The 16,488-nt window shown below is 35.8% G+C and overlaps 1 protein-coding gene across 1 annotated transcript; it reads left to right on the top strand.

The window, feature by feature from the left end:
* The first annotated feature begins 450 nt into the window (after nucleotides 1–450).
* Nucleotides 451–16,332, top strand: LOC120339885 (uncharacterized). Its single transcript, XM_039408117.2, has 24 exons — nucleotides 451–739; nucleotides 1,192–1,272; nucleotides 1,525–1,615; nucleotides 1,979–2,202; nucleotides 2,504–2,619; nucleotides 2,696–2,863; nucleotides 3,060–3,135; nucleotides 3,420–3,553; nucleotides 3,737–3,964; nucleotides 4,379–4,582; nucleotides 4,705–5,044; nucleotides 5,214–5,569; nucleotides 5,860–6,125; nucleotides 6,603–6,908; nucleotides 7,596–7,761; nucleotides 8,445–9,488; nucleotides 9,708–10,156; nucleotides 11,383–11,533; nucleotides 11,668–12,092; nucleotides 12,522–13,594; nucleotides 13,921–14,008; nucleotides 14,168–14,322; nucleotides 14,953–15,214; nucleotides 15,553–16,332. Exons 1-24 carry the CDS (start codon nucleotides 520–522, stop codon nucleotides 16,076–16,078), a joined length of 7,149 nt encoding a protein of 2,382 aa, XP_039264051.2. The 5' UTR covers nucleotides 451–519; the 3' UTR covers nucleotides 16,079–16,332.
* The last annotated feature ends 156 nt before the right edge of the window (nucleotides 16,333–16,488 follow it).

Here is a 16,488-nt window from a genome sequence, read left to right as displayed (position 1 = left end):
TTCGAATTTAGACTAATTAGTATTGGTTTTACATGCGATGCGTCTGCCATCAATTGAAATCAGTGGGAAACGAACGCATTCACCTTCAGTAAGTAGGCTAGCGCTGCGCTACACAGAAGCAACAGTAACGAGAACATGTTCGTGTATTATTCTGGATGGCTGAACGCAAAAGCGGGACTTTTGGCTGACTTGTCGGGACGGCGGGACAAAACTCTGAAAAGCGGGACTGTCCCGCCTAAAGCGGGACGTATGGTAAGCCTACCTATATAGAGAGATGTAAAGGGTATCATTGTACTAAGCTCCATTCACACTATGTCTACATTATGATACTTACTTTATTGTTAATGAATATACCTTTAGCTAATGTCAGTTTGTCAGAATTATAAATATAGATTCTTAATGACAATTGTTACGTCATAACCGCGTTTTCGTTTTATTGTAATATCAGATCAAAGTAAAATAAGATTATTGCGAATAGAAATGCCGTTGGATTTAAGTTAGCTGGATTCTGCGGGAAAGATGTTAAACTCTGTTGACCCAAAATTTCGTCCATGGCACATCATACAAAAAGAGTTCGAAAAATTATATCATGAAGATCCTCATCCAACTGACGTCGCAAGACAACGCGATCCATCTCTCTGTTTAACGCATGGATTCCATCATCAGAAAAGTTTTGCATTCAGGGACAGTATTAGATGTACAGCTTATAGAAGCAATGTCTTAACAGATGAGTTCATAGGTAAGCAAACTTGGTTTTATTCACAACTCGATGTTACTTTCATCTTGTTTAAATAGCTACCCATCAAGAACGACAACCACTCACGGAATAGTGATATCGTCAAAACGTCTAATCAGTTATCACTGATGTTAAAGTAGGCCTACAGGTAAAGGCTCCAATGGTTTGTCTGCAAAGAACAGGCAAGTATACATAATATCGTTGCCGGCAAGTGGGGTGCAGTTCGGACAAAATTAGGAGAAGCATCTAACGTACAATACCTGCTAGCAAGCTAACAAGTGGAAAATAATGATTTACTCGATAGGTTATCTCGCGATTCTTGCAATAGATCGCAACGCCAGGACGTAGCGCACTAGGAATAGTAGCGTATGACGCGTAATATTTCATTTATACATATGATGCAATGGCATACAATTTGTTAATATCATTTTCAACTAATTATCGTAATACATCAGTGAACTCTGGATTTGGAAACAGCAATGTTCTTCAATTGACACCATTCAGAAAAGATGCCCAAACTGAAGATACTGAGCATGGTGAGAAATGAAACTTTTGATCAGTAATATATATTATTTGTATCGATTACACTTTATAAATTGAGAACGAGAAAGCAACAGATAAATATATAACCACGAAGTCAAATTACCACATGGTGGCGCATTTTTTTAGTGTTAGTAATATTTTAAGTTTTCGGAATTTCCAGAGAAACTTTGGCGAGAATAAAAAAAACACACTCACACTGTTATAATTAATGAAGATGATTACATGCGATAAACCATTTTTGACAGATACATTGAAGAAACACACAGGAAGTAAGAATGAATTTAATCTCTCTTCTATTCCACCGTTACAACATCTGGTATGGGCATCAAAGCACAGGTTCGTTAAAACTAGACAAATAGCAATCAAAAATGAATACCCATTGATATCGCTCAGGGTACTTTATTGGCAATCCTGATATACCAGTAAGAGTTACTAAAAAAGGGTGGTTGGAAAAATGCTTTTTCGAACGCATTTCGAGAGATAATAAAATGTTCGCTCTAATACTTATAAATACCTAATCTAATATTGGATAATAACAATGAAATATAGAATAGGCAAATTTAATTCATCTTATTCTCTTAATATTTCTCTTAAAACTCTTAATATTTTGCTCAGTGTTAGTAAAGTGTAGTCAGATTGGCAAAATCCCTGATTTTACGAATAAAATAATCAAGGTCTTTTTCAATATTTTTGCCACAGATTGTTTGTTGGAATAAGCAGCGACAAAAACATGAGAGTTTTCTCTGACACAAGAAATCGTTGTCAGATTTTGTCTGCACCAACATGTTGTGCAATGCCGGTACTCAGTATGGTCTATCTGGATGAAACAGATGAGGTTGTCACTGGAGGAATCGGCGTTATACAACCTTGGAAAATTAGATTTTCTAACCCTAGGAGAAAAGGAACCGACAAGAAATCAGGTGGTACGTGAGTAAGAAACGTAATATAAATTTAGCAATATGAAAACAGTTGATAAGTCTTTTAATTGCCCCGACTATAAGTGTGGTTAGAACAGAACGAAGGTCTTATATTCTTCCTGTAGTTTGTGTACATTTTGTTCAAGACAAGTATCGGGAAGCCAATTTTAGTTCCAAATATCAAACTGAAATGCGTTAATGTGTTCCATATTTGCGTTATCTTAGTGTTTACTAATTTTTGTATAAATGAGCACTCAAACATAGCACTTTGTCCCATTATTTTTTGTATTTAATATGCTTGATAAAGCGCAGGAAAAGAAGACAGCAACGGGAAAAAGAACCAAGCAAAGCAGCTCCAAGGGCCGTGGTGGAATACCAGATACAACACATACCGAATTCGGACAAGGAAGACAAATGCTGCAGGTAAAAATTTTAATTTTAATAAAAATACCAACTTTTGTTTTTAAAGTACAACATTTATTTATAAAAATATTTCAAGCCTTGTCACCCGTATGAATGTGACGTCATGAGAAATGAATGGGTCCTCAACATGAGAATATACAATGAGTCAAATACGAGAGGAAGTGTTGCTGGAGGATCGAGACACGTGCTGGTGGCCACAAGTGCGGATGTAATAGTTGCAATTGATTATATGACACGAGAACAGGTGGATCATAAAATGTACAAAAATAATTAGTTGCATAGCGCGTTGTCTGTCGCCATTCTGACGATATGGCGGCGTCTTAAAATATTCTGTTTTATGCTACTAAATATTGCAGATTATTTATGAAACTATCCAGGTTTTATAATTATGAAAATTGTTCATGTATTTGATAAGAGTCTAGAATGTTGATGTGTTTCAGATATGGAGCGTTAGGCTGCAAAGTCCTCTGCCTTTTATAATTGGGGATAAAACAGATAAAGAATCTGTACCTGAAGGTACGAATTTTTATTTACTGTTTGTATATTTTTTTGTCTTGAGTGGTCTTGCTATATTGTTGTTGTTGTTTTTGTGGTGAAAAAGCGCTCCGGATCCAATGGAACTGCTCAATTCACGAAAACATTGTTTTTTGGCATCCCGTGCAATTCTTTCCATAATTGGCTGATATTTCGCAGACACTGTGGTATCATTTTATGTTTTGCCTATATATATATATTTGCGCATTGCTCTTTTGTTATGCTCTATTATAATATAACCTAAATGCGTTTTTTCATTTTTGCAGATGATTCAGCTCAAAATATCCATTCTAATTACGTCATAAAGGGCCATGTTTCATTTACTGTTTGTGACTTTTTTCCTCGGTTCGGATACTTTATTACAGGAGGCGGAGAAGGTATGATTCAGATAATGCACATGGTGAGTTTTTGCTTTTTTTATCTTGCTTTGTTTTTGTATTATTTTTTTGTGCTTCACGTGACGAATTATCTAAAATCTAAATAATATTTGATTTTGACATGAGATAATCAGGCAGCTGAGTAATTTACAGTGTGAATCGAAACGGATTTATTGAGATTGTTTTTATTTGTTCCAAACCAACAGGTTAATTTCGGCACAGTCACTACACTTCTCGGTCACCGTTTGGCAGTTACTGGTCTTGTAGCCCACAGCAAACACCCGATTCTTATCAGTTCATCAAAAGATGGTTCAATTCGAATTTGGTGTCTTGAAACATTTCGGGAAAATCAGCGAATAGATACATGTCAATTGATTGAAAACATAACCCTGAGTGACAGCAGCAATTCTTTCTTTCTACATAGCAAGAGAAAGGTGAGGTTAATGCCACTCCGAGTTTTTTTCTATCACCAGGTAAGTATGCTTATATTAAGATTTCAGAATGTTTATAAATCGGTAGCACAAAAATGTGGCTGTTTTTTTAGACGCGCGTTCTCATGCGTTCTCATTTGAGTCTATGATAATTTCCAAACAGCGACTTTCTTTAAAGCTAAATGAACAGAACAAACAATCTCTATTTAATTCCCAACAGAAAGTTATAGTATGAGAAAATTAAACAATTTAGTTGTGTGCAAATGTTCTGAATGAAGGTAAAATAAATAAGCTGAAACTGAATATATATTGGATATCATTTCACTTTATTGAGAATGGTATATCTGGATTCATTCAGTGTGTCTAGTTGTCTGGTGCCTATAAAACATTGTAAACTTACTGATAAACTTCATTTAGATTAGCCTCTACTATTACCACAATCTCTACTCAATATATTCAATTCCTCACTCAACTCCGGCAACACTCTGTCCAATCAGTGGAGATGTATCATTTTCACGTCAAGGAAGAATTCTTGCTGCTTTATCGGATGGATCTGTAGCAATTCTTTCACCAAATACAGGACTCATGCTTACCATGATATATCCGATGACAACGTTCCAGGTACGATTTGATACGACGAGATTTGTAAACTATTTCTCAACGAAGTATTTAAGTGAAATGTTTTTGGTAAATTTATTTATACCTGTCTTAACTACTTTATTTTGTGACGTACATTTCTTCAGATATTCACCGATATTACATTTGATATATATTCTGGAATGAGTTATATCAAGCTACAGGATGGAAGCATATTACAATGTGATTGCACTAGTAATCCGTCAGTTCCTCTGCAGCGATTTGTACCTGCCATAACGTTTGATGAAGATGTGTGCAGTCTTGCATCTGTTCGGATAAAATTTCGAGACAAATCCACTCCAGTAACTGCTATCATTGCAGGATTATGTAATGGTCAAATCGTTCTGGTCAGACCTAATATGATTTGGATGAATAATGTGCAGGCCCACGCTGGTGCAGTGCGATTTCTATTGACAACTGAAAATGTATATACAAGCAAGCAAGAAGGTTGGTACCCATTTACAAAATAATTTCCATTAACAGTGAAGAATACCGCTTTCGAAAACTATATACATTGAAACGCCCCGCTGAAAATTTGAGGAATTTCTCAACGCTCTATATTTAACCAAGAAAATCAAAACACTTCTGATTATACATTCATATTCAAACTTTACAGATTTTGCACATTGCGACGACCAAGTATTCAGCGTTGGTGCGAGTAGTATACGAATCTGGAAGGTTCTTTTGAAAACAGATTTTTTTGGTCAACCACCAGCAAATCGTGGAAAAGTTACTGAATTCGAATTCACGCTGCAGCCTGTTACGAAAGTCTTTCTACCTGGACAGTGTCTTCATCCAGTGTTTGTAGCTGCAATTAGCGATAGACTGTGTTTGGTGAGAGAAGATAGTCACATAGTTATCATTGAAATTACGAGAAAATCTGAACCATCACCACGAGAAGAGAAAGAAATATCTTACGTTTCAAATGCTGCAGATAAAATACAACGTTATCTAATCGACGAAGACGAAAAGGTAAAAAAGCTCATACGTACAAAAGATTGCGTGCGTGTTATGTCTTTCTAAGTCGGTGTCGCAGAAGGAAAGCTAGGGTATATAAACCCCATGTTCAACATCTTTATATATTATAAATAATAAAAGGGTTGGAGTGTCTCGTGACACAATGTTGTCTATTTCACTCAACTGATCATTTGCATAAACTGGTAAATTTTGCATTTATGCCACTTCGAAAATCCTCTTTATATAAATCTCGAGAATAATATTAAAATAGAATGCAACTGCCAACCATCATGCAAATTTCACAGAAACTTGACTTCTCAAAACTTAGTCGAAATGAACGAATCGCCATTGAAGCAGCTTTGGAAAAGCATAGACTGTCGACATATCTTACAGCTAATCAAAGTGTAGGAAATCTGTTACGCATGAAAGAAAGAAGTAACTTAATTCATACTCACAACCCGGAAGACGATCACAAAGGCAGGATCACAGCATTATCCAGTTCTCCGGGTCTTAGATTCTTTGCAAGCGCAAGTGTGGACGGTTACGTTAAAATATGGGATGAAATGAACAGGTAAAATATACTCAGGGTGTGTCTTGCGAACACAGTTTCGTCAACAAAAGGTCACAATACGGATATACCGAACATATTGATGTCTTTTTTATTTATATAAAGGTGATTATATTTAAAATAGCATATCCGAAATTCATTAGCTCATACAATGATGCAATTTGTCGTTTTTTTTTGGTCTTTGGTTATAGGCGTCAAAACACACAAATAGAGGTGTTGTCTATGCAACTTCACAAGTGCAAAATTTTCGTTTCACTTCGCTAGACGTAAAACGTTCATCATCCTATTCGCACTAAATAAGCATAACATGATGATTGTATTTGACGAAATTTGTAAAACAAAGCAAATCTCCACTGATACGCTCTTTGAATTAAATTATGACCTGTTCCAGCCTTCTAGTTTTTTGTTAAATGTGGTATAAAATGATGATAATCATTCATCAAAATGAACAGATCCTAACTTCAGTATTTTACATTGTAGGTTATTGAGGGAACTTTGCTTCCTGCCAAATCCAGTTACAGCAATAAGTTTCGTTAATGGACGAGATCTTCTTGTGGCATTGGAAGGAAGAATCTATGCCATTGAATGTTCAACTTTTCTGACGAGGACTTTAATAACAGAACGGCAAATAGCCGACTTAAAATTTGAGGACATGGCAAACGAGGCGGCTTTAAAATACGACGATGACATAAGCGTCATATCCAAGATAGAAAACCTTCCAACAATTCAGCTCATGGGTAACATGAGACAATTGGTACCAGATGAAATGGTTGAAGAAAATATCAGGTTCACAGCATTCATGTTGGATCATAAGTAGATTTAATTTAACGAAAGATTAAATGGGCATTGATTTCACATAACAAGTTACTTTTTGAATTTAAGCTTTATGCCAGATAACCCACAATACATGCAATTTTCTCGCGCATTATCATCCATTAAACCTGCTTGTCTTTCTCGAGGTATTCTGCGTTAAAATTGCGAACTTTGCTGTGCCAACGAATATTTTTACTAATTTTTAACATTTGTATTTATCTTTGAAAGGTTTTTATTGTCGTTTTCCGTGCATTACTGGTATTTCATTTGCTATTGCTTGCACACTATTTGGGAAATTTCTATAAATCTAACTTTACATACAATTTTTTCTTGTACCTTTTCTAGATATGGCGCTAGGGTCACATCTGCTTCGATTGATTTGAATTTTTATTTTTTAATTCACTCACATGTATTTATATAGAACCGAAAATGTTACTCAAATTTATCAGTAATTGTTGCAAACCCTCTTGCATAAAAAATCTCAATGCAAACAAAGCGAGGCAGCGTAATGAGTTGCTAAGTATACGTTTCCAGTACATGATGTACAACTTTTAAAAATTGAATAAAAGGAACGAAGAAAGACTAACAGAGCACTGTCTCCAAATGACTAATGGTATGCCGCAGTCTACAGCTGGTTAATATTTTATTATATTTCCACAGACGTTTTATGATCGCTGATAAATACAGTTCAAGGAGATTAGATCGTAGTGACGTCGCTATAGGTTTGCCATCACCAAAACCTTTGGACTATTTTGACCTTCTTAATGCTACAATGCCGAGAAAGAATGATTCAACTTCGGACGAAAGCAAGCAAGTACAAGAGCAAGTGAGTCGTTATGGGACGAACTACTTTTACTTAGCCAAACATCGTTGCTCTCATCTAACCAAATTTTTTACAGTAGTACACTTCACATATAGATTAAACATGTTGTTTTTCATCTTTTTCGTTAATTTTTGAGTTTGCTCAAACCAGGCTCCAAACATTAAAGCAATATAACATGTATACAGACTACAGGGAAGAAATCAATATAATGATCTAGCATTTTGTTAACTTTATATTTCTATATCGACAACAACTACGGTTAACAAGCATGTTAATGAAAGTGCTCTAGACTGAATATGACTGCTATTTCATTCTCGTTTATTTCGGAGGAAATATCAATTTAGAACATTATTTGCACCTAGTTATTATTTCATTTGTCACATCTACCATATTTACTCAACCCTTGCCCTCCACAGACTGTTAAAGCTGGAAAATATAATAAAAATGGCACCAATATATATATCTTGTTTGCTAACCCGGTAATAAAATATAGGATAATATTATAAATTTTTGGAATGGATGAATGAAAGAATCGAATCAAATTAACTAAGAATATACATGAATTCGTGATCTCTGTCTACTGTCGATCGATAACATCACAAAACAACAAACTCAACAGTGAAGAAAAACTTTATTTTAAATGTCAATGTGTAGTAGATAGTATACCCATTTGTTTGTTATTACAGCATCGGGCAGGAACTCGGACAGAACTTTGGAAGGATTTATTTTCAAAAATTAATGAAGAAATTAAAAGAGGATCAATAGCAATGTTCGAAGACGAAGAGAAAATTGCAGAATTTTTGAAGAAAATTGAGCAAAATGAAATAAAGCATGATGACACAGATACGCGAGATTTTTCTACTTCAAAATCCGATTTTAGTAGTGGTGATACTGGAGGTGTTAATAGCATGTCTGAACTTTCAAAAAAAGAGGGGAATGAAAAACAGGACACGAATGAAGAAAAACAACCTAAATTTCCAGTAGCACCAGATGGATACGTTCCAAATTCAATAGTGAGAAAGCGCGTGAAGCCGCCACCACCTCCGCCCGAAATCCAAGCTGAAATATTTAAATTAAAAGAAGTCGCAACAGATAATATTCATTGGGCAACCGCTGCTGCTGCTGAGGCCAGTACCGCCACATTGAATTATGAAGAATCGACTTTGAGCATGATGCGTACGTCTATAATGCTGGCAGGAAGTGACTTCGATTTGGAAAACGCGGAATCCATTTTGCAGCAATACTACATGAATCAGCAAAAAGAAGAAGCAACAGACATCGATGAAGACGACGATTACAGCGATTTCGAAAAGTATTCTAGGCAAACAACTCGATCATCAGGTAAAGATCATACTTTTCGAAGATTGGGAAACACCCTAGAATCCCCCAGCGAAAAAGAACGAGTAGTTACTTTCGAGCAACGTAAAGGCAAAGGAAGAGTTCCAAAATATACTTCCCAAGTACGTGGATTGTACGCAGATTCCCAAAATGAAGAAGAGGAACAAACAGAAGATATTGTTGATCCTGTGGTGCTTCTTCCCGCTAAGGAATCGTTTTCAGCAATGTCCAGAATGATGCAGGAAACTGTAGCTGTTGAAATGCAGACAGTACAACCAAGAAAAGCACCATCTACGTTGCGAACAAAACCTGACATGAAAGCAAAACTACTCAAAACCAGAACGGACAAATTAAAAGTTAAAGATGTCATAACAATTCATCCTTTACTCGAGGTTAGTTGGTTCAGGTGAACGATCAATTTGAAATATACAAACCACGTGCATGTGGATGAAGTTTTAACGAGTTGAAATAAACAAAGTTTAAATTTGTTAATTGTTCCATTTTGACTAATGTAGGCCTACAACAAGATATTGTGTTTTCCGCAATCAAAAAATCTGATTGAAAATCATTCATTTTAATAAATTCACATTCTTTTTTCATTTTCAATCTAGGAAATCACAAAAGCGTTGTGGTTCAGGAAAAAACTGTCGAATGTTACAGCAGGAACAGTGACTGTCGCACTTTTGGAAATGGGTAACACTACAAGAGTGGTGGCTCACGAAAAAGCATGTGAAAACTTAACCAGACTTGTCAGAGCGTTTGGACCAACGGGAACAGACAGAGGCGAATTTGGCAATATTCTTAGCGATGATATTATAGACCGAATAGAACTTTTTATCGCGTCTTACCTTACTCCGAGATTCAGCATGACGGGAGTTCAAAGTGAAGAAATAAAACGAGAAATAGAAGAAAGCAGGAAGAAAAATCCGAACAGAGTTCAACTTGCTCACAATGCTCTCGATGCCATTGATGCTGGAATTGGAATGTCTGAAGAAATTTCGTGTGGAATTCTAAGACTATCAGCAGATGAAAATGAAGACATAAAGAAAAAGGCGATGAAGTAAGACTTCGCATTATTATTGGTAACATAAACTACAAACCAAGTCGCTTTTAGAGGCTCAGATGCTCATAAACGTATATTTTAAGCAAATATATCACAAATAACACCAAAATTTCAAACTTACGTGATACATCGGTCATGGTTTGTTCATAAAAATCAATTTTGATGAGGTCATCACACACACAAAAAATGAATCTCTTAGACCTAGAGTTCACAGAAATTTTTGAAATAAATAAAAGCAATAGCCTTCTAGCGACAACAATCTTTAACCACTGAAAAATTTAAAACAATCGGTCCAGTAATTGAATAGAAAAGCATAACAGCCAGAAAAAAGAATTCTAACAACAACAACATAATACCGAAACGATGTATAGGTCCACTTCGTGTCAAAAAAATCCTTTCACCCTACTTTACACTCAAGTATTAGATGGAAAAATGTGGTTGCCCCTTCGCGCAAACATTTGCCGCTTTGTACTGACATGGATTATCTAAGAACGTTACAATAATGATTTATTAATCGAAAGCAAACATATTTCCGATTCTTCGGGCTAGGCGTATATTTGATTTAACCCTCAAACATAAATACCGATTTATATTAATAGAAACTTACCTTCGTATTTAGTAGTATAATATCACAACTATGGAACAACTATGTTTACATTGTGAGGACTTGAATGAAACAGTATCATATCAAAAGATCCATCATTCACAACTCGTGAATTACAAAAGCCAGTTACATTAGACTCATTTTATAAACAGTACAATAAATATATACGACTGTAGGTTGGAAAATATTGATATTCGAAACAGCATAGCACAAAAACTTGATGTTTTTTACGTGTTGAGGTGTGTGAGGACCCTATTCGATAAATGGTAGATTGAGAAATCGAGAAATACCGATACAAATAGATGGGTTTTAGGCAAGAAATTGGAAAGAAGCAAAAACTAGAAAGATGCTGTCAAGGAGTTTACAATCTTCAGACGCAAAAAAAATTTTAAGAGAATTTGGGAGACAGAGAGAAATAATTAAAATAAAGGCTTATATGCTATAACGAGAGCAAACCAATAAAACCATATCACGGTCATTGTTGTCAGACAAAAAAACAGAACCATAGTGGTTGTTACTGTTGTTCCATTTACAAAATTATTGTTATTTCAATATTGTCTAATGGTTATTTGTCAACTAGAGTCAACTATTGGGTATATCAATCACTTCCTATTCACAGAATCCTTACTGAAAAACTAAACATCGATTCCTGGGATAAACTGGCATCAAAACTTCGAAGTATAGTCGGAGATGACGTGGTAATGCCACCTGAAGCTCATTCGAAAAATGAAAAAGAGAGTTTGCATTCACTTCTACAAAGAGTAAAAACAGTGAGTGATCATTTTATTTGGAGTATTTCATCACTTTACCTAAACAAAATAAATGATCATAATTCTTTGGAGGCTAAAAAAAAGGCAAATGGGAACAAGCTCTTTATGTTTATTATTGGTTATGCTTTATTCAGGGTCTTTTCACTCTTGCGAACGCTCCAAGGATGGCAGAACGATTAAATCTTGTTATATCTCAGAGAAGGCAAAGTGTAGATGATGAAGAATCCCGATCTCAAACTCAATACTCGAGCAGTATATCAAGCAACAAAGTCTCGAGCAGAAAATCCAGCTTGCCTAAAGACAAAAATAGCGAAAAAACATCAAGCACAAGCACGTTTAAAACCAGCAGTAAGAATAAAGATTCAACAACCGGAGACGATGAACACTTTGTTGCTGCTGGAGATGGGGAAAGTGTGAGCTCTGAAGGGTCAGCTGGTAAAACGACCAGATTTAGACGAGATTCAAACTCTGCGGAAAGAAAAAGAAATATGAGATTTCAACCGAAAGAGGCAAGAGAAAGAAAAAAGTTCACGGTGGAAAAAGAAGAGGTTATAGAGAGGTTAGTAGTCCTATTCATTTGAATTAATTAACCCAATAAACCTACTTGAAAAATCGGAAATTTTTTAGTTTTGTATATGATTTTTTTATTAGAATAGATGACGGTCATTAATTTTGTCGATTATTCTCCGCACAAACTCATTTACTGGAATTTGTTGTCGGCAAGCTATCGTAATACTCTCACAACTCGATCAAATCAAAAATGATGTTTACAACCCTGTCATCAAATCTTCACATAAAAACAAAAACTGTAAACTGTAATAATAATTAATTTCTGAATAACATCGGAGTGAAATCTTTGGCTATTAAGGTCAACAGTCAACGATAATTAAAAATTTCTCATGTGATTAAAATTAAATAGCATCGTACTTTCAGGCCGCCCTTTTTAATATATACTTTTTCCTTCAATAATTGCCATCTGTTTTTGTAGGCCGTATGAAGGTGGCAAACCATTCACGAACTATCCAAAAATTAATTGGAAAAAAGCAATTCCAGAGGAAACAAAACGTACAATCAAAATGATGCGAACAATGAAAACGGTACAAACGGCAGTTCGAATGCAACGGCGGCGTTCTTCACAAAATGAAACTCGACGTATTTCACATCATGAACCTTCGAATCAATCCTCAACTATTGGGTCAACCAATAGCCGGAGTTTGGATCAAACAGAGAAAGTGTCTTGTGACAAGATATCAACACGTTTGTCGCAAACAAAAAGGATTCCTATACCGGACAATGAGGTTTCTCGGAGAGCAACAATTCATGTAAAAGAAGGTCCTAAGTCGGAGATCGAACTGATATGCGAACCAATACATGTGAAAAAAACCTCAATATTTGGATCTGTGGACATACCTTACAGCACAGCATCTGATAGTGCCGAAGAACATTTGTCAAAAAAGCGTTCGACTAAGTTTAGCCAAGAATCATTTGATGACACTACAATAAGTGTAATGAGTCAACCTTCATCACAAGAAGCAAATTTGTCACGGTCGCAATATAACGTCACAACAGTGAATAGCAGACAAAATATGGCCGAAGAACACGCAAGGTATACCAATGCAATGTCGAACGCACAATTATCGGTGGACATGCCAGAGACTAAAGACAATCAATCTCCTGTTGTTAATGTTGAATATAAACCTGGTCGTTCTGAACAATACTCGACGGAAACAATTTCAAAAAATAATTCTATTTTAGCTTCAGAAAGTCTAGCAAAGCCACAGCACATTTCAATCAGCCAGGTATCTTCAGAAAAAGAGAGTACATTACAGAACATGCCAGATACTGGAGTTGCTGAAAATTCATCTAACGAATCCAAATGTTATTTATCGGATACAACTCTGACTCCAACTCCGCCGATTTCTGCATCCTCACATTTTGCAGAAGATGTTTCCGATAGTGGAAATACGGCTGGATTTCGATTGCCAATGCTTCCCGATAAACATCATTTATCCACTATGGCGTCTCTTCCTGATGTAAATGACATTCGTCAACCAGCATCAGGTACTTAGGATCTTAGTAAGTTTAGTACGAATTAACTATGATACAATTCGTGTGTTACGCACAAAATAAAGCCCGATGTCATAAAATGAATAGTCAGCAGTCCAGTCTTATGGTGTAGTAGCGGAGGAGGCAATTTGTCTAAATACCGAAGTCAGCATCTCTGATTTTTATGATTCTTCTACTACCGACCTATTGAATTGAACAAACATACATGTGAGGAAAACAAAAATGTTCCAATATTTCGAATATAATGTACAGCTTTATTATGATTTCTTGTAATAATCTTCAAGCAATAAACTTTCGTTAAACCAGTCATTCCTTTGCAGCTATATTTTCAAATCGTCCACTTGACAGCGCTCTTGGTGGATCGGTATCAACAAACGTTTTGCAATCAACCGATCAAGACGAGGAAAAGTAAGTTAGCAACCCCCAAATAAATGCAAAATGGAACAAAAAGGAATACTTTTCAAAATATACAACACTTTGTTTTATTCTCTTTACTCCATTGTTGTATTTTACATAGATTGGTTATAATTTTTGATAATTGGTTATCATTTTTTTATCCAAATTCAGGTGCTCAACGAATGCTGTTTCAACAAAAATACACAAATATAAAAAAAGCAGTTTGGTTTATCAAGATTCTGGATATACATATACTGACCAACGGTCGACGGATGTTGTCAGCAGTGATTGGAGATCCAGCCTCAAGAGATTGAAGCAAGTAAAATGTAGGTAATTTCCACAGCATATACGCTGCCGTTACAATATCCGGTAGGCCTTCTTCTAATACTAGTATTTGTAGAAGAAAGGGATAAGATTGAAAGGGGTTTTGAGGGAAACGAAGTATTTTACCCATGATTTCCCCAAAAACTATATCCTGGAAAAAGCTGACACTGTGGGCCATCTTGCTAGTACCCCGAAATGCCCTGGCTACCAGATCCTTTGGCATTGATGATTTACGCGTCTTGTGCCAACCTGAAATGCTAAATTATTCGACTGACAACTATAGTATTAAATCATTAACAGTGTTGTGTGGCCAGTATGCGTCATCGATATCGAAAAATTTCTGACATTCGCGTCGCAAGATTTTGCAAAATCAAAACGTAAAACAGCCGCTTGGCGGATTAAAAACCGTGTTCCCAAGGATAAAAAACATTTCAGCGAAATTTCGGATAAAATATCAGATCTCATAGGATTCATAGAACTTTAAGAATAAATAAGAGTAATAGCCTTCTAGCGACAACAACAGTCTTTTTAATCACTGAAAATTTCAAAGCAATTGTTCCAGTAGTTAAAGAGAAAAGCGATGACAAAGAATTGTATGTCGTGTATTTTGGACATTTCGCAATTTTTGTCAGGTTCTCGTAAAACAAATTCTGGAAATCAGGACAACATTAAGAAACGTCTGACGCTTCCTCCGATTCCAAAAGAAATCGTTGGCGGTGGCACGTTGCCCAAGAATGTATACGCTACATCACCAGGTGAAAGACTAGCTACTGATTACATAGTCAAATCCAACGATAACGAAGCGACAAAGACAAATGAAAAGCAGACGATAATTTGTCCTCTTCCTGGTAGACATGGAGCACAAACATGTTCAAAATACACAGCAGAAAGCAGGTGATATATATGCCCACTTATCATTTTTTTTTTCTTAGTGATTTTATTTTGTTCTTTCTGTATTTCTCTCGGAAGATGTCGATAAATCAATCCTTTGCCATCAATGCAGTAGAAAATTTTATATTTGAAAACCTGCAGTACGATTTCCTGTTTGCATATTTCCTATTACTTTGCATCGACTCTGATAATGTTCAGTGCTATCTACGGATTTTGAGCCATTGCGCAGCGAACGTACTTCACACCAAGCTTGCATATTCGAAACTTAATTATTTTGTTTGAGTACTGAAAACGCTAATCATATGCTTAGTTTGAAATGAAATTTGTATTTATATGTATAGGTACGGAGCACTTGCTTTCAGATGGGTAAACCAGCCAGCCAGACGTGTACAACATGGTGGAATGGTGGATAGCTACAAAATCTCGTCAAACAAGCAAAGTTTCAAGAAGGAGCTGTATACAACATGTCGAAATTACACATCACGGACATGCAATGAACCTTATTTTTGTGAACTTCGTAAACGAGAGAATATGTCAGTCTTATTTAGAGATCAAGACTTTGGAGGCCCAATGCCTACTCCTGTAGCAAATTACAGATCTATGTATTGGGATGATATTATGAATGCGAGGCATTTTAATGCTATAGAAGTGCGAAGACAAAATCCAGTTTCTTTGTATCAAATAAAGAGTAAATCACTGAAAAAATTGATGAAATCTGCTCGTGAATTGTCTCAGAAGAAACTTCTGAAACTACCTCGGATTCAAACGGAATCAGTGGCATCCGGCAGAAGATCAATAACGGTTCGAATTCCTTCCTGCAATTCAAACGCTGTGAGCATAACACCGCATGATTTAGCTGAATACTAATTTTTTCCAACTATTGTGTTCATTCTATGTTCAATGATAACATTTTTTTAATAAATCTTTAATACTGAAAATAACGTAAATAAACGCTAAAAATTAGTCCAGGACATTGGGGATTGTAAATATTTTTACTTCGTAAAAAAAGCAATTTTCTCATATTTATCCGTGGAGAAACGAACGCATATAAATACGTATGCGGCGGCGGCCACGGATTTCTGTACCAACTCCATCGTCAGGTCGGGTTTTAGGATTGGTCGATCAAATAATGGAACTTTCCATTCCTAGTTAGTTGAGTAGGAATCCATTGTATAACGCAACCCTTGATATGAATATGGAATTTGTTTTCTAGGCATCCATTGGTTTGGATTTGTTGCATTGAAATCGTCTGAGTCAAATAATTTATACTTTTTTAA

The sequence above is a fragment of the Styela clava genome, chromosome 9 (genome assembly GCF_964204865.1).
Source record: "Styela clava chromosome 9, kaStyClav1.hap1.2, whole genome shotgun sequence".
Classification (NCBI taxonomy): Eukaryota; Metazoa; Chordata; class Ascidiacea; order Stolidobranchia; family Styelidae; genus Styela; species Styela clava.
The sequence above is the reverse complement of the archived record's forward strand: the minus strand, read 5'-3'. Positions and strand labels throughout refer to the sequence as shown.